The sequence below is a fragment of the Neophocaena asiaeorientalis genome, unplaced genomic scaffold (assembly GCF_003031525.2).
Source record: "Neophocaena asiaeorientalis asiaeorientalis breed wild unplaced genomic scaffold, Neophocaena_asiaeorientalis_V1.1 scaffold138, whole genome shotgun sequence".
NCBI classification, from domain to species: domain Eukaryota; kingdom Metazoa; phylum Chordata; class Mammalia; order Artiodactyla; family Phocoenidae; genus Neophocaena; species Neophocaena asiaeorientalis.
In genome coordinates this window covers 4,923,665-4,940,239 of record NW_020172632.1, presented here as the reverse complement: position 1 = coordinate 4,940,239, position 16,575 = coordinate 4,923,665, and the positions used below count along the sequence as shown (strand labels likewise).

The following is a 16,575-nucleotide window of genomic DNA, read 5'->3' as shown; positions in this document are numbered from 1 at the left end:
GTATAAGTGTTGAAAAGGCTGGAGAAGCAAACAGTGGTGTTTCCCAGAGATCAGTAAGTGCAGAAAGCCAGTACTACCCTTAAGGCTAGAGGAGCAAAAGGGAAGGTAGTGTGAACTGGTTCCTGCAAGGCCACATTCACAGCCGCAGCTGATTTTCTCAGCTGTTAGCCCTCTGCAGACCAGAGAAGAGCACAGAAAAGTGGGAATGGAGCGGAACTCCAAAAGGAAGATGAAAAAGGATAGTAATTTAAACTATTACAAAACTGCTTCTTTCCAAAGCTAGGAGAGGAGTATGTGGAAGTTAGTCCTAGTCCTGTGGCAGTTCGTATGCCTAAAAGAAGGAACTGATAGAGTGGATGAAGGTATTTTACATTATAGAGATAGGGAGGATATTCAACAAGTATGGAGGAAAACTTCATCAAACTAACATCCACTAGGGAGAGGACATCAGCAGGATGGGCTTTTATATTTGAGGTTTGGGCCTTTGTATATAGATTTTAGAACCATGTATTGTGCTACATTGGATGGCTTCAGTCTTTCTCTGAAGAGAGCTAAGGAAGAGAAGAGGCAGTGATGATGGTGGCACTAATGAGTATATGTCCTTTCACTTGGAGCTAACACTGGTATGGAGTGATGTTAATGGTATACTATGATGATAAAGCTGAAGATTGCAAGCAGATGTTTGCCAGAAGTCATCTCAGTGGCTGATGCTCTGAGTCTTGCTAGGAGTTTTGTTTTGATTTGCAAAATTTGTTCAGTAACTGTGATTAGAATTGCTCCTCTCAAACGCCTTTTACAATTTATGTGATGACCGATAGCACCATTTGGATGTGGAGCAAAGTGAGAAGAACGTGGGTGCTGGGTGGAGTCAGATTGCCGCTGGTTGGTCTTGTGACCTTTGACAAATTATTTAAGGGCCCTGCAATGTGATCACTTCACTGGTAAAAGGGAGACAGCCATAGTACCTACCTTGTAGGATTACTGTGAGGATTAAGATAATGTTTATTTTCTTTAACCTTACCTTTTCCATCTATCCCTCCCTAGATTTTGAACCTTATTCCAAGAAACGTGCTCGAGTACAATGGTTTATCCGATTCTGTGAAGTCCCTGTCTGTAAACAGCATTTGCTGGGCCGGAAGCCTGATGCACAAGAGATATTCTGGTATGATTACCCTGCCTGTAACAGCAACATTAATGCCGAGACCATCATTGGCCACGTGCAGGTAGGTGATGCCTTGATCCTCAGTTCTATCTTGAAGCTTATTTCTGGCTGATTCCTAAGCTTATTACTGGCTCTCATTTACCTCACGGAAACGCATTTTTCCTGTTTGTCACCTTCTCTGCTTGCCTGCCTACTTCCTTTCAACAACAAATATTTATTGAGAGCACTTACCATGTGTTAGGAGCCTCCTGGAGGAAGTGACATTAGGTTGTGACCTGAGGGATGAGCAGGAATTAGCAGGTGTATCTCAGTGGGAAATTATATTTAGCTGTGATTGTGGCAGGCATAAAGCACTTTGAAGCTGAATACCCTTGCTTAAATGAGGACTTCACCTTGAGTGAATCAGTACAAAGAGTGTAATTGCTCGAGGCAAATGTGTGTTATGAGATTTTATGATAAATCAGGTTTAAAGAGTTGTAGGCTGAATTGAGACACTGGTTTGGAGACTAGGATATGGGTTATTTCTCAGGCTACTTCAGGCCCCCAAAATGGGATTAGATCCGGATGTGAAGTGTGGTCACATGGTGACTAGGTGGTTGGTAGGGCAGGGAGACCATGGCTTGGCATGACTATAGTCAGATTTTTCCACTCTATGGGCCCAGCATATCATGTGCCACAGAATAATTTATCTCTGAGTTAAATGAGTGAAGAGGTGAAAGGCAGACGTAGAAGTTGAAGCAGCAAGATGGGTGGATTTGGAAAGGTAGGGGGCATGTTTAGGCAGGAGCACGATGGTGGAAATGAGCAGGACTGTGACAAGCCAAGCTCGACTAGTGGTGGGAAGCCCTTTTGAAGAGCACTGAGCACTCAGGAGGTAAAGTGGGGTCAGATTTTAGAAGGTAGTGAAAATCAGTTTAAGTAATCTGATCTTGCAGAGTGCGTAGCCATTGTAGACTATTGAGCAGGGAGGCACGCTTAGAGAAGTTTTTATGGGAAAACTTGGCATGGGTGAATAGAATGGACTAGAAAACAAAACATGAGATATGGATATCAGCAAGGAGGACTCTGGAAATATGCTATGCCATGTCTATGCCTCTTTTGTTTAGAAAAGTAATTGTTCCAGGTAAGAATGCAGACTTAAATGCTCTTTAATCATAGCTCTCATAGAGCCTTCGTTGACTCTTTGGGTCCTCATTTCTTTATATCATCCATACTTCCTAAATTCAGGTAGTAGCTTTAGCCCCAGATGAAGTGATACCTATGGATCTGAAAAATGAGAAGACATTCTTTGTTAAACTATCTTGGAATGAGAAAAAATTCAAACCACTACCTCCAGAACTATTTGCACAGTTGGATAAGCTACAAGAAAGCAACCCTAGATGCCAGAAGTCCATGGAAGCCAAAACTAAAAGTACAGAAAGCCCTTCTTGGACCACAGCAGAACATGTGGTCAAAAGGATTGAATCAAGGCACTCCACCTCCAAATCTCGCCAAACTCCTTCCCATCCTGTCACCCCAAGGGCAAGGAAGAGGCTGGAGCTCAGCAGTAAGTGCAAAATGGGTCACAGTGGGCAATACTGAGGCTAAAGGAAAATGATAAAATATTAATTCATGCTATAGTATTGAGTTAGTGCAGCAGTGAGCCAAGTACTAATTGGACGTCTCTTGAAATATATATCACATAAGATTTACCATTTTAATCTTTTTTTTTTTTTTTTTGTGCGGTACGCGGGCCTCTCACTGTTGTGGCCTCTCCCGTTGCGGAGCACAGGCTCCGGACGCGCAGGCTCAGCGGCCATGGCTCATGGGCACAGCCGCTCTGTGGCATGTGGGATCTTCCCGGACCGGGGCACGAACCTGTGTCCCCTGCATCGGCAGGCGGACTCTCAACCACGGCGCCACCAGGGAAGCCCCATTTTAATCATTTTTAAATGTACAGTTTAGTGGCATTAAGTACATTCACATTGTTGTATAACCATCCCCATCATCTTCCGAAACAATCTCTCCAACCATTAAGCAATGACTTCCCATTCCCTCGTGCCCCATCCTCTGGTAACCACCATTCTACTTTTTGTCTCTGAATTTGACTTCTCCAGATACCTCATATAAGTGGAATCATACAGTATTTATTCTTTTCTGACTGGTTTAATAAAGTTAGTATAATGTCCTCAAGGTTCATCATGTTGTAGCATGTGTCAAAATTTCCTTTTTTAAAAAATTGAGATATAATTAACATCTAGCATTATAACATATTAGTTTCATGTATACAGCATAATGATTTGATATTTGTATATATTGTGAGATGATTACCACAGTAAGTTTAACTAACATCCATCACCATATGTGCAGCTACTATGGAAAACAGTATGGAGGTTCTTTAAAAAACTAAAAATACAGTTGCCATAATGATCCAGCAATCCCACTCCTGGGTATATATCTGGAGAAAACTCTAATTTGAAAAGATACATGCACTCCAGTGTTCATAGCAGCACTATTTACAATAGCCAAGACATGGAAGCAACCTAAATGTCCATTGACAGATGAATGGATAAAGATGTGATATATTTGTATATATATGTATACAAAGGAATACTACTGAGCCATAAAAAAATGAAATAATGCCATTTGCAACAACATGGATGGACCTAGAAATCATCATACTAAGTGAAGTAAGTCAGAGAAAGACAACTACCATATAACATCACTTATATGTGGAATCTAAAATATGACACAAATGAAATTATTTACAAAACAGAAACAGATCCACAGACATAGAAAACAAACTTATGGTTACCATTGGGGAAAGGGGGTGGGGGAAGGGTAAATTAGGAGTTTGAGATTAGCAGATACAAAGTACTATATATAAAATAGATAAACAGCGAGGTTCTATTGGGCAGCACAGGGAACTATATTCAACATCCTGTGATAAACCATAATGGAAAAGAATATATATGTATAGAACTGATATATACCAGAAACTAACACAACAATGTAGATCAACTATACTTCAATTTAAAAAAAAAAGAAACATCTGTCATGACACATAGTTACAGTTTTTTGTCTTGTGATGCGAACTTTTAAGATTTACTCTCTTAGCAACTTTCAAACATGCAACACAGTATTAGTTGTAGTCACCATGCTGTACATTACATCCCCATGACTTATTTATTTTATAACTGGAAGTTTGTACCTTTTGGCTACCTTAACCCATTTTGCCCAATTCCTCAACCACTGCCTCTGACGACCACCAATCTGTTCTCTGTATCTATGAGCTTGGTTTTCATTTTTGTTTTTGTTTTTTAATTTAGATTCCATATATAAGTGAAATCCTATGGTATTTGTCTTTCTCTGTGTGATTTATTTCACTTAGCATAATGCCCTCAAGGTCTATCTGTGTCACAAATAACAGGATTTCCTTCCTTTTTATGGCTGAGTAATATTCCATTGTATATACATACCACATTTTCTTTTATTTTTTTAAAGTTTATGTAAGATTGGCTTCATTTTTTTTTTTAATATTTATTTATTTAATTGGCTCCGTGGGTCTTAGCTGCAACACATGGGATCTTATTTGCAGCATGTGGGATCTTTAGTTGCAGCATGAGGGATCTTTAGTTATGGCATGCTAGCTCTTAGTTGTGACATGAGAGATCTAGTTCCCTGACCAGAGATTGAACCCAGGCCCCCTGCATTGAGAGCGCGGAATCTTAGCCACTGGACCACCAGGGAAGTCCCACATACCATATTTTCTTTATCCATTCATCCATTGATGCACACTTAGGTTGTTTCCATATCTTGGCTATTGGAAATAATGCTACAGTGAACATGGGGGTGCATTTGTCTTTTCAAGTTAGTGTTTTTGTTTACTTCAGATAAGTATGCAAAAGTGGAATTGCTGGATCATATGGTAGTTTTTTGTTTGTTTTAAATAAATTTATTTATTTATTTTTGGCTGCATTGGGTCTTCGTTGCTGCGCGTGGATTTTCTCTAGTTGCGGTGAGTGGGGGTTACTCTTCGTTGCGGTGCATGGGCTTCTCATTGCGGTGGCTTCTCTTGTTGCGGAACACAGGCTCTAGGTGTGTGGGCTTCAGTAGTTGCAGCACACGGGCCCTAGAGCACGCTGGCTTCATTAGTTGTGGTGCACGGGGTTCGTTGTTCAGCAGCATGTGGGATCTTCCTGGACCAGGGCTCAAACCTGTGTCCCCTGCATTGGCAGGCGGATTCTTAACCACTGCGCCACCAGGGAAGTCCCTCATATGGTAGTTTTATTTTTAGCTTTTTGAGGATCCTCCATACTGTTATCCATAGTGGCCGCACCAATTTACATTCCCACCAACAGTGCATAAGGGTTCCCTTTTCTCCATATCCTTGCCAACACTTGTTATTTGTTTTCTTTCTGATGATAGCCATTCTGACAGGTGTGAGGTGATACTTCATCTTGATTTTCATTTCTCTGATGATTAGTGACATTGAGCACCTTTTCATGTACCTATTGGCCATCTGTATAGCTTCACTTGGAATAATGTCTATTTGGGTCCTCTGTCCATTTTTTAGTCTCATTGTTTGTTTTCCTGCTATTGTATGAGTTCTTGATATACTTTGGATATTAACCCCTTATCAGATATTTGATTTGCAAATATTTTCTCCCATTCAGTAGGTTGCTTTTTTATTTTGTTGGTGGTTTCCTTGATGTCCAGAAGCTTTTTAGTTTGGTGTAGTCCCACTTGTTTGTTTTTACTTTTGTTGCCTTTGTTTTTGGTGTCAGATCCAAAAAATCATCATCAAGATCCATGTCAAGGAGCTTATTACCATCTATGTTTTCATCTAAGAGTTGTATGGTTTCAAGCCTTACATTCAAGTCTTTAATCCATTTTGAATTAATTTTTGTGTATGATGTAAGATAGTAGTCCAGTTTCATTCTTCTGCATGTTTCAATTCTTCTGTCCAATTTTTCCAGCATCATTTAATGAAGAGTCTGTCCTTTCCTTATTGTATGTTCTTGGCTCCTTTGTTGTAAATTAATTGGTCATATATATGTGAGTTTGTTTCTGGGCTTTCTATTTTGTTCCATCAATCTGTGTGTGCCAAAACCATACTGTTTGGATTACGGTAGCTTTGTAATATAGTTTCAAATCAGGGATTGTGATGCCTCCAGGTTTGTTTTTCTTTCTTAAGATTGCTTTGGCTATTTGGGGTAAAATTTCCTTTCTGTTTAATTTTTTGAGGAACCACCATACTCTTCCATAGCAGCTGCATCATTTTACATTCTTATCAGTAACACACAAGAGTTCCATTTCCCCACATTGTCACCAACTATTTAGATCTTGTTATTATTATGTTGTTTTATATTGTTATTTTCTGTGGTTTTGATTGTAGCTATGCTAATGGGTGTGAGGTAGTATGTCATTGTTACATTTCTCTAATGATTAGTGATGTTAAGCCCTGTAATTAGCTAACTCTTCAAGAGCTTAGCTACTAAGGTGACATTGCTTTTAGATCCTTTTATATATATATATGTTATAATATAATGTTGAAACTCTTAAATTCATACTCGTACTTCTAATCTATACTATGGGGTTCTTTCCATCCTTCCCACATTCCATAATTCCAAATCAAAATTGATTTGCAGTTTTTATGCCTTTAGAATATATTCCACTGAGGGAGTAACGTTACTTTGATTAAATTTTTTTCTTCCACCAATGGTTATTTTATTGGTGATATATAGTTAGGTTCTTTCATTTCTGTTTAATTTTAGGGCTTTTCCCATCTTTGATTGATTTTCAAAACATTTAAAACATTAGCATAGTTAAAGAGTCAAAACTATTTAAGACAAGTGTACTCAGATAAGCCCCATTCCTTTCTTTACCCTTCCTCCCTGTTTCTACCTCATCTTTTGTAGGTAATCAATTTTATTAGTTTCTGGTTTATTTTTCCTTTGGTTTTTGCAAAAATCAACAGATAAATCAAAACACACACAGACATATATACACACAGTCATATACAAACATGCATATAATTTTTATTTTATTATAGTTTTATTTCCCATTCTTTCTTACCCAGTAGGGTATTATACTGGGTGTATTCTTTTCCATTTTAACTTTTTTCACTAATGATATATCTGAAAGCTACTCCATCCATGGCTGTTCTGAGAGCTCATCCTCATCCTATTATGTATCCTTAATTTTTCTGTTTATGTGCCAAGTTCATTGAGTATAAGTTATTTGCATTCTTGATAGCTCCTTAGTAGACGCTATCAAGAATACAAATGTTTAGGAGCTGAATATAAACATATAAACCATTTTGGAAATGCAGAAGACTACTAGAGAAATAATTTGTAATACCACCATTTAGAAATAATTGAGTGTTTTTTTCACTGTTGATTTTGTAGGACCTTGAAAGTTAGGGTAAAAAATTTAAACTTGACACAGTTACATAATTAGACGAGGCAGATACGATGAAAATATTTTGGATTGTTTTTGACAGAAAGATGGGGAAATGAGGCATGAGGGAGACTAGGACTTTGGGACATTTTTACATTAATCTAGACATGAGTTACCCTCATATTTACCACACAGGTACTAGATGACTTCTTACCTTGTCTGCAGCTATTCCACACACACCCTGTGCTGTGACTAAAGTGAACTCCTCTGCCCAGTGCTTTCCTGCCTCGTTGCCTTAGCTCACATCAATCTCATTTATTCTCTTCACTTATTCCCCTCCTTTCCCTTTCAACTCTGTTGAAATTTTGCCTTTCTTTCACGGTCTGTCTCAAAAGCCATGTTTATTAGCATTAGGTGCTTTAGGACAATTTTTAAACTTCATACTATAGACGTTTATGTGTATCATCTGCCCTGTTACTTTTGGCTGTGTTGGGTCTTCGTTGCTGCATGTGAGCTTTCTCTAGTTACAGCGAGCGGGGGCTTCTCTTCATTGTGGTGCACGGGCTTCTCATTGCGGTGGCGTCCCTTGTCGCAGAGCAAGGGCTCTAGGCACGTGGGCTTCAGTAGTTGCAGCTCTCAGGCTCAGTAGTTGCGGCATGCGGGCCCTAGAGCATGTGGGCTTCAGTAGTTGTGGTGTGCAGGCTCAGTAGTTGTGGCTTGCGAACTCTAGAGCGCAGGCTCAGTAGTTGTGGTGCACGGGCTTAGTTGCTCCGCAGCATGTGGGATCTCCCCAGACCAGGGATCGACCCCATGTCCCCTGCATTGGCAGGCAGATTCTTAACCACTGAGCCACCAGGGAAGTCCCACATATCTTTTAATAGCTCAATTGCTATCTGTGAATGAATGTCCAGGTTCTTGGTGCCTTTGGTCATGGTGAGAGAGGAGCAGATCCAAATGTGGCTCTGTGGTTACCCCCCCACCCCCACACCCCCGGGGACCCATCTTCTCTCTGTTGGTAGATATAATCTGGGTTAAGAAAAATCTAGGACTTGGTATTACTCAACAGAGTCATTGGTATAAATTTTTTCAGATGCTGTTGAATGGGGCCTGAGGATGTGCAGTATCACCCTGGTTGAGAACCACTCTTCTGGTAGATTACTTCATAGAAAACCTGACCTGAACATTTATCTATAAAAGCTGATTTAACTGTTGACTTATGGTTCTAGCTAGCAAAATTACTCATAGAATTTAAGAGAGAGACTAAAAATAATAAGAGCTACCTGGTGCAGGAAAAGAAAGCATAGAATAATTCAAAATATGGATAACTCATGTCTTTGTATCACTCAGTGAATGAGTTTATCTATAAAGATATTAGGGGTGTCTGTAGTGCTAGTTATAAAATTCACACATTGTCTATGGTGATTTCTCTTGAACTTAGGTTTCCCTAGGACACATAACACTAGGATTTCCCAGCAGGCTTCATGGGCCTCGTTGGAGTCTCCTGGAAGAATGAAATGGAAAGTGGCCTTCTCTGAGATCACCTCGCCTTCAAAGAGGTCTCAGCCTGATGGTCCTCAGAACTCGTCTGCAGCTCTGAAAACTCCAGAGAAAGCTGGAGAGATTCAGCAGTGTTGGGCCAAGGATGACAAGAAGGCTTCACCTGATGGTTGCATGATCCTGAGAACTCGAGTCCCAGCTTTGAAAACGACAGAGACTAGTGAAGAAAGAACATTTACTCCTGTCAGGGGGGGACAGAAATCCTTGGTGGTGCCTTCTGTGATTCTGAAACCAGAAAACATCAAAAAGAGGTAACTGGGGATGCTTCCCTGCCTCCCACAGAGCAAACTGAGATCCTTCACATGATGTGAAAAGTGTGGGTCACAGCTGATAAATCTGCCTGTGTCACAGAATCACCAGCTTTTCCAAAATACAGATTTCTGAGCCTTTCCCTAGATGTAGGAAATCAACCTCCAAGCGTTGGGCCCAGGAATCTGCATTTTGAGATGCTCTTTGGGTGATTCTGATATACCCAGCTGTCCTTTGGGGATCACGGCTCCAGAAGGTAATTTCCCAAACCTGAACTGCTTCACAGTCCTGGATTTCATTACTTGCTGTGGCTCTTTGCCACATTTTAACAGTGATTTTCTTAGGGTTTTGGGTTTTTTTTCTTTTAAACTGGAAGCCATTTTCCAATACATACAGTACCAGAAGATAATGCATCTAGAAAAACCTCTGCAGTTTGACATTGGGCAATGTTTATAAATAATGGGCCGCACAGGGAATGTGACAAGCCTGAAATTGCAATGTTTCCTGCTCAGAAACTGCAGCACCTGGCTTACCTAGTTTGCTTGATAAATGCTTTGTATTGAAAATATGGCTGCATTTCTGCTAACCTTGAGTGGACAGTAAATTCATTGATATGTCAGAAATTAAAAAAGGATAAGAAACTCTGCCTAGAATTAGTATGTTCTGATCTCTAGTTGGGAGAGGTGATGAGTCTGATGTAAATGATAAGCTTTTGGCAAACTTTAATCTCTGGGTTTGAGTCAAACTTCAGTTACAAACTTTTTAGCACAGTGTGATTAGCTCCTTCCAAAGTAGCTGCAGAAAGAATAGGAGCCAGTCAGGCCACCTGACTATCTTCTAGTCCCGCTGCTGATCCCTGGTGCCCCAAACTGCTTCCCATAACCGTGCTGTGGTATCTTGCAGGGAGACCAAAGAACCAGTTCAGGATGAAGCTACCTCTACTCCTCGTCCTCGTATCCGCAGAAAGAGCTCTCTCTTGACTTTGAATCGGATTAGGCAGCAGCTTAGGTAAGACTGCTGCTTGGCAGGCATAAAAACATCCTGCCATTTGTGAAATCTATAATCCTATTTCTTAAATCCTCTTTTTATTTCTTGTTTGTTGTTTGCTAATCCATGGAAATTCTTCTTTACCTAGTATGTCTGGAATTATGTTAATTTCACATAAACGTCATAGTTTGAAAGAGGCAAGAAACACTGCCCTGGCCTTAGGTGGCTCCCAGGGCCCCATAGTCATCACACCCAGCAAGACTGTTAGTGCGGTGCCTAAGAGCATGAACTTTGATTCTGATAGACTTGGATTTGAACCTGGGCTTTGCCATTTACTATCTGTGTAACCTTGGGAAGGTTACTTAACCTTTCTAAGCCTTGGATTCCTCATCTATAAAATGGGAATAATAATAAACAAGTCACAAAGTTTTGCAGTGTTTAATGAGATAATATAAATAAAGCCCTTAATAGAGCTTCCCGGTAGCAAGAGCCCAAGAAGAGGAGCACATCTGAAACTGCTCGGTTGCAGGAGAGACTCTGCAATACCTCGAATCCACACTGATCTGTTAGGAGCTTCTTATGTAGACTTCAGACATCAAATATCAGAAAATAATGTGTCCTACCATTCAGGTTTTTAGGTAATAGTAAAAGTGACCAAGAAGATGAAGAGTTTCTGCCGGTAGCCGAGATTTCAGACTCTGACAGTGAGGAGGAAGAGGCTTCCACACCCCCTCTTCCAAGGAGAACACCCAGCAGTGTGTCCAGGAACCTACGCTCTTCCATGAAGTCATCCTTACAGACCCCCTCCAAGACACCAAAGAAAACCGTAAGGTTCTTTTAGGTTTATTTCTCGTAATTTAGAAATTGTGGTGACTGAGGTCACACAACTAATAACAGCTGGGTTTTGACCATAGGTCTGTCATATTCAAAGCTATGCCACTTGGAGTATTCATGGAGGAAAGGTTCTTTTTCTTTTTTTTTTTAAATTAATTTTTATTTTATATTGGGGTATAGTTGATTTACAATGTTGGGTTTCAGGTGTACAGCAAAGTGGTTCAGTTATATATATATACATATATCCATTCTTTCTTAGATTCTTTTTCCATATAGGTTATTACAGAGTATTGAGTAGAGTTCCCTGTGTATTCATGGAGGAAAGGTTCTTTTTCTTTTTTTTTTTAAATTAATTTTTATTTTATATTGGGGTATAGTTGATTTACAATGTTGGGTTTCAGGTGTACAGCAAAGTGGTTCAGTTATATATATATACATATATCCATTCTTTCTTAGATTCTTTTTCCATATAGGTTATTACAGAGTATTGAGTAGAGTTCCCTGTGTATTCATGGAGGAAAGGTTCTACGTGAACCCTAGGACTGAAAATGAACCTAGTAGACAGTGATAAAATTTGAGTCCAAGTTCCTTTTAAGATACGGAACCAAATGGCCAAGAGCCAGACTGCCTGAGGGAAGGACAAGAACTGTAAGAACGGACTCCTCGTCTTTGCATTTCCCTTGAAAGCTGGCAGAGGGCTTTGTGTGTAGTCAGGGCTCAGTGGGTATTGAATCCAGGGCTGCTGAGCCGTGTCATTGGTTTTGTTGTGCCACTCAATGCACTTGAGGAATAGGGAGCACTACTAGGTTTTGGTAATGAATTGTGTAACAGAAACATGGAAGAGGTAAATGGATGTTTCTCTGCTTTCTGTGGAACTTTAGCAGAGCATTGAAAGCTATTAAGAAAAGAGGGTTTTACTGTGTTCAAACATGTTTGAGAAATGTTTGGATTAAACAAAGTTAAATTGGTTTCATTATCACATGACTTCTCAAGACCATTAACTTATTAATGTTATTGTGAGGGCATTAGTATATTAGGAAAAATTTTTCGTGGAGCATCTTGTTCTTCAGAACAATTTAGAAATGCCTAATTAGGGACCTTTCTAAAGCTGATCTCCATTTTCCCATATCAAGAAAAATGTGATTGGGCTTGGGTTGAAGTCAAAGAAAAGACCTTTAGGGAAGGAAATCCAATAGATCGGCTTTGGACGAGGCAGTCTTGTAGAATAGCTCACCTGGATGATCTGGTTTGATTGCATCTCCTGGGTCCCACCCAGAAGAAGGGATTTAGGGGCGGGGTGGGGGGCCTCTTTAGCATAATAAGAAGTCAGAAGTCCACCTTTTTTTCTTAAAAAAAAAAACCTTCTCAGCAAGGTTTGTTATTATTTTTCTGTTTTCTCCAGAGTTAATAGATGTTAAGCTGTTAACAGGGTCTAAATGCTGTTCTGCGTTTGGGAAGAGGTGTAGAGACTATCACTTTATAGCTTGGCTACAAGCAGAGGGTGGGTAGGTGAAATGCCCCCACAAAAGGGAGTGCTTTGTGGAAACACCATGAATACTACTGGGTAGCAGGCCTGCTCTAATGAGCCAGCAGCAAGGAAAAAAAGAGAATGGTGAAATCGGTTTGTGGGCCTAAACTGAATGACCCTATGGTTTGAAGTGGAAGAATCTGGGGAGGTTTCTTCAAGTACTGTGTAGTGGATCGTGGAAGTTCTGAGCTAAAGATTTTCAAAGAAGGCTAGAGGAAGATCTTTTTTATTTATATTTTTTAAAGATGCTTTTTTATTTTAATCAGTGAATGTAACTCGTGGGGGCGGAATAGAGGAGGATCTTATGAATCAAACCCAGTTTATGCCTGCTACTGTACCCTATTTGGGCAGAGTATTTAGGATTTTTTAATAATTTGCCTTTCTTTGAAGATAGTATTTTACTTTGAAAAGTATTTAATCCATACTTTTATTCATTCTTTCCTCAGACTGACATTGTTTTCAAATCCTAATACTATAGTAAATTAGAAATAAGAAATTGTGTTTGGACGATGAACAAAATGTATGTGTAATGTAGGCGAGAAAGGGAGAATCTTGGTAATTTATACAGGAAGGAACTAAGAGGAATTCACTACCTCTCTTCTTTTTATCAGCTCATCATGAATCAGATTTGCTGATGCATCCTGGATGGAGTTTTGCTTTGTTTTTTCCTTCTGAAATATGTTCTGTCTCTCTCTTTTTTTATTTTGGAGTATAGGTGATTTACAGTGTTGTGTTAGTTTCAGGTGTACAGCAAAGTGATTCAGTTATACATATACATATGTCCATTCTTTTTCAGATTCTTTTACCATATAGGTTATTAAAGAATATTGAGTAGAGTTCCCTTTGCTCTACAGTAGGTCCTTGTTGATTATCTAAATGTTCTCTCTTTTGAATACAGCCCGAGCCCAGAACACCACGTCACGCTACTCCCCGGATCCGCAGCCGAAACCTGGCTGCCCAGGAGCCCGCCAATGTGCTGGAGGAGGCCCGGCTGAGGTGACGCCGCTTGGGGGCCCCTGCTTTCATTCAGATGAACTGGGAGTGCTTTGTAGTCATTGGTGTACATAATAAAGGTAGAGAGTAAGATGAACGTGTGTGTCTAGAAAGAAGAGACCTCAAGCAGTGTCTGGGTGAGCTACTGTGGACAGGCTCTGGGAGGAGTCTGCAGTCCACTGCCACCACTTTCTCAGGGTTGGAAGGTGATGAGTCAGGACACTGCTTCTCAGTTGCAGTACCCTTTAGAACTGCGTGGGGACTTTTTCAAAATACATAAGCCTAGATCCTGCCAGAAATCAGCTGAATCAGAATCTCGTGTGGGATGAGGTCCACCCATGTGATTTGAGGAACCTCCCCAGGTGATATGTACTCTTAGTTAGAAGCACTGAGTTGGGTGATTTGTCTGGGTAGAGAAAGGCCAAATGAAGAAGTTTAAGAATGAAGGCATTCCCTTGGATGTGAGATTAAGGTTTCAAATAGAAACTATAGATAAATCTTTTCCATTTATTATTGAGTAGATAGTAAAATGCTTCTAAAGTCCTCCTTTTCCCTCATTTACCACCAACTTTAGGCTGCATGTTTCTGCTGTACCTGCGTCTCTTCCCTGTCGGGAACAGGAATTCCAGGACATATACAACTTTGTGGAAAGCAAACTCCTTGACCATACTGGAGGGTGAGTCATGTTGAGGAAGCAGGATGCTCAGGGCAGAAGGCCCTGCTAGCGTACCACCTCAGGTGCTGTAGTTCACCCGAGCGGTCTTTCCCTGGTGTCAGAACAGGCAAGGCCATTGCTGAAGCCTATGCTTCTGAAGCAGTTTTTGTTGTCAAAGTAATTCTATAGAGTTCTGTCTTACAGAGAAAATGACACTGGCCTTTTTTGGGTGGGCACTTGGCATACAGCATTGCTTATAGAATGAATGGTTCTATATAAACAGGTCCTGCTCTGATCAGCTTCCAAGGATGGTCCTTACTGCTCCCACCTCCACATTTCAGGGGCCTCTGTCCTTCCTTCAGCACACATTCTCATACTCATAACTGATGATAGCGTAAGGCAGCTGCACAGACCCAGCCCGGGGTCTTCTCTTCTTGCCCCAGGTGCATGTACATCTCCGGGGTCCCTGGGACAGGGAAGACTGCCACTGTACACGAGGTGATACGCTGCCTGCAGCAGGCATCCCAAGCAAATGATGTTCCTCCCTTTCAATACATTGAGGTCAATGGCATGAAGCTGACAGAGCCCCACCAAGTCTATGTGCAAATCTTGCAGGTGAGCAACGCTGTTTGGGCTTTTTGTTTCGGTTTTTTTGGTTTGTCTTTTGGTCTTTGGGTTTTTTTGGCCCCACGGCTTGCAGAATCCTAGTTCCCCGACCAGGGATCAAACCCAGGCCCTTGGCAGTGAAAGCACGGAGTCTCAGCCACTGGACTGCCAGGGATTCCCCTGTTTGGGCTTTTTGGAAAATACAGTTTCTGGGTGGCACATGAAAAGGGAAAGGTTTACTTAATTTTGTGCATATTACATGTTCACAACTTGCCAAGCAGTGTCCTTTGTGTAGAGGTAGCAAGGACAAAGAAGGCAGAATTCCTACCCTCAAGGACCTTGAAGTCTAGGAGCTGGATAGGAATTTCTGGAAGCTAGTACTTACCAACATGGTGAAAACCATTTGTACACAGCAGGCATTGTGGCAAACCGGAAAAGGGGTCAGAGGTAGGCCGAAGTTTGCATCTCACTTTTTCATTCATTAGCCGTTATCTTGGAACAAGCAACGTCCAGTTACAGTCATACACTAATGATTTTGTAGGGGTTTCTGGGGCCAGCCTGTGGCTCATTTGCATTTCAAACACTATTGTCTCTTGTTGCCTTCTCTCCTCCTTCCAGTGGAAGGCAGAGGGTAGGATACTGAAGTCCTCAGGGTGAATAGCTTCCTCTATATGCAGATTTAACTTTAAGCCCAGGGGAGTAAAGTCCTTACAGTTCACCACACATTCCCCCACCCGCCCCGCCCCACCGCAATGCAGAAGCTGACGGGTCACAGGGCTACAGCTCACCACGCGGCAGAACTGCTGGCTAAGCGATTCCGCACTCGAGGGTCCTCTCAGGAAACCACTGTGCTGCTTGTGGATGAGGTAAGGAGGTGCCCACAGAAGGACTGGAGAGGAAGTGGCGTGGCACTTGATTGCAATGTTCCGGGAGCAAATACTGGGCGGGCGGCAAGTCCTGGCTCCCTTCTTCCTTCACTTTGGCCCATTCTCTGGTGGTGAGAGGCATGTGTCCATTGATGTCCTTGCTGGTGGTATGACCTGAGAGCACCTGAAGCTAAAGCAGTGGTAACAGGCTTCCCTCCGGGGCCCCGTCTCTGTGGTTGACCCTGCGTCTCTCTCCATCTCCTGGCAGCTCGACCTTCTGTGGACTCAGAAACAAGACGTAATGTACAATCTGTTTGACTGGCCCACTCACAAGGAGGCCCGGCTTGTGGTCCTGACCATTGCCAACACCATGGACCTGCCAGAGCGCATCATGATGAACCGGGTGTCCAGCCGACTGGTAGGGCCATTCTCAAGCTGTTCTTACAGACCCATAAGCTGGGCCAAGGATTTCTCCAAAAATGAAAACATAGGAATCTAAAATAAATAGGAAAAGTAAGAAATGTGATTTCTGAAATTCTTATAATTACTAAGTTGGAATTAAATATGTCACCATTGCATGGCTTTCTGCAAACCTATCTTCTTGGTGTTCTGCTACCTCTGCCCTCTTAAACTGCACAGAACCCTAAAGGTTTAATTATTTAAAAAACTACTTAAGTGCTTACCCTTGTCAGGCAGTGTTAGATGCACGGAGTATGGCTGTGAATGGGGCAGACACAGTCTCTGCCCTTGTGGACCT

General features: G+C 41.3%; 1 protein-coding gene across 2 annotated transcripts in view; it reads left to right on the top strand.

Annotated features, from left to right (window-relative positions):
* Nucleotides 1-16,575, top strand: part of ORC1 (origin recognition complex subunit 1) — a 33,373-nt gene that overhangs the window by 6,970 nt on the left and 9,828 nt on the right. For both annotated transcript variants that reach the window (XM_024739363.1, XM_024739362.1), the window contains exons 6-15: nucleotides 1,045-1,223; nucleotides 2,390-2,708; nucleotides 8,982-9,351; nucleotides 10,253-10,357; nucleotides 10,967-11,162; nucleotides 13,597-13,694; nucleotides 14,266-14,367; nucleotides 14,790-14,961; nucleotides 15,711-15,818; nucleotides 16,087-16,236. In XM_024739363.1, coding sequence (XP_024595131.1) covers nucleotides 1,045-1,223; nucleotides 2,390-2,708; nucleotides 8,982-9,351; nucleotides 10,253-10,357; nucleotides 10,967-11,162; nucleotides 13,597-13,694; nucleotides 14,266-14,367; nucleotides 14,790-14,961; nucleotides 15,711-15,818; nucleotides 16,087-16,236 — 1,799 coding nt within the window. The remainder of the gene's footprint in view (nucleotides 1-1,044; nucleotides 1,224-2,389; nucleotides 2,709-8,981; nucleotides 9,352-10,252; nucleotides 10,358-10,966; nucleotides 11,163-13,596; nucleotides 13,695-14,265; nucleotides 14,368-14,789; nucleotides 14,962-15,710; nucleotides 15,819-16,086; nucleotides 16,237-16,575) is intronic.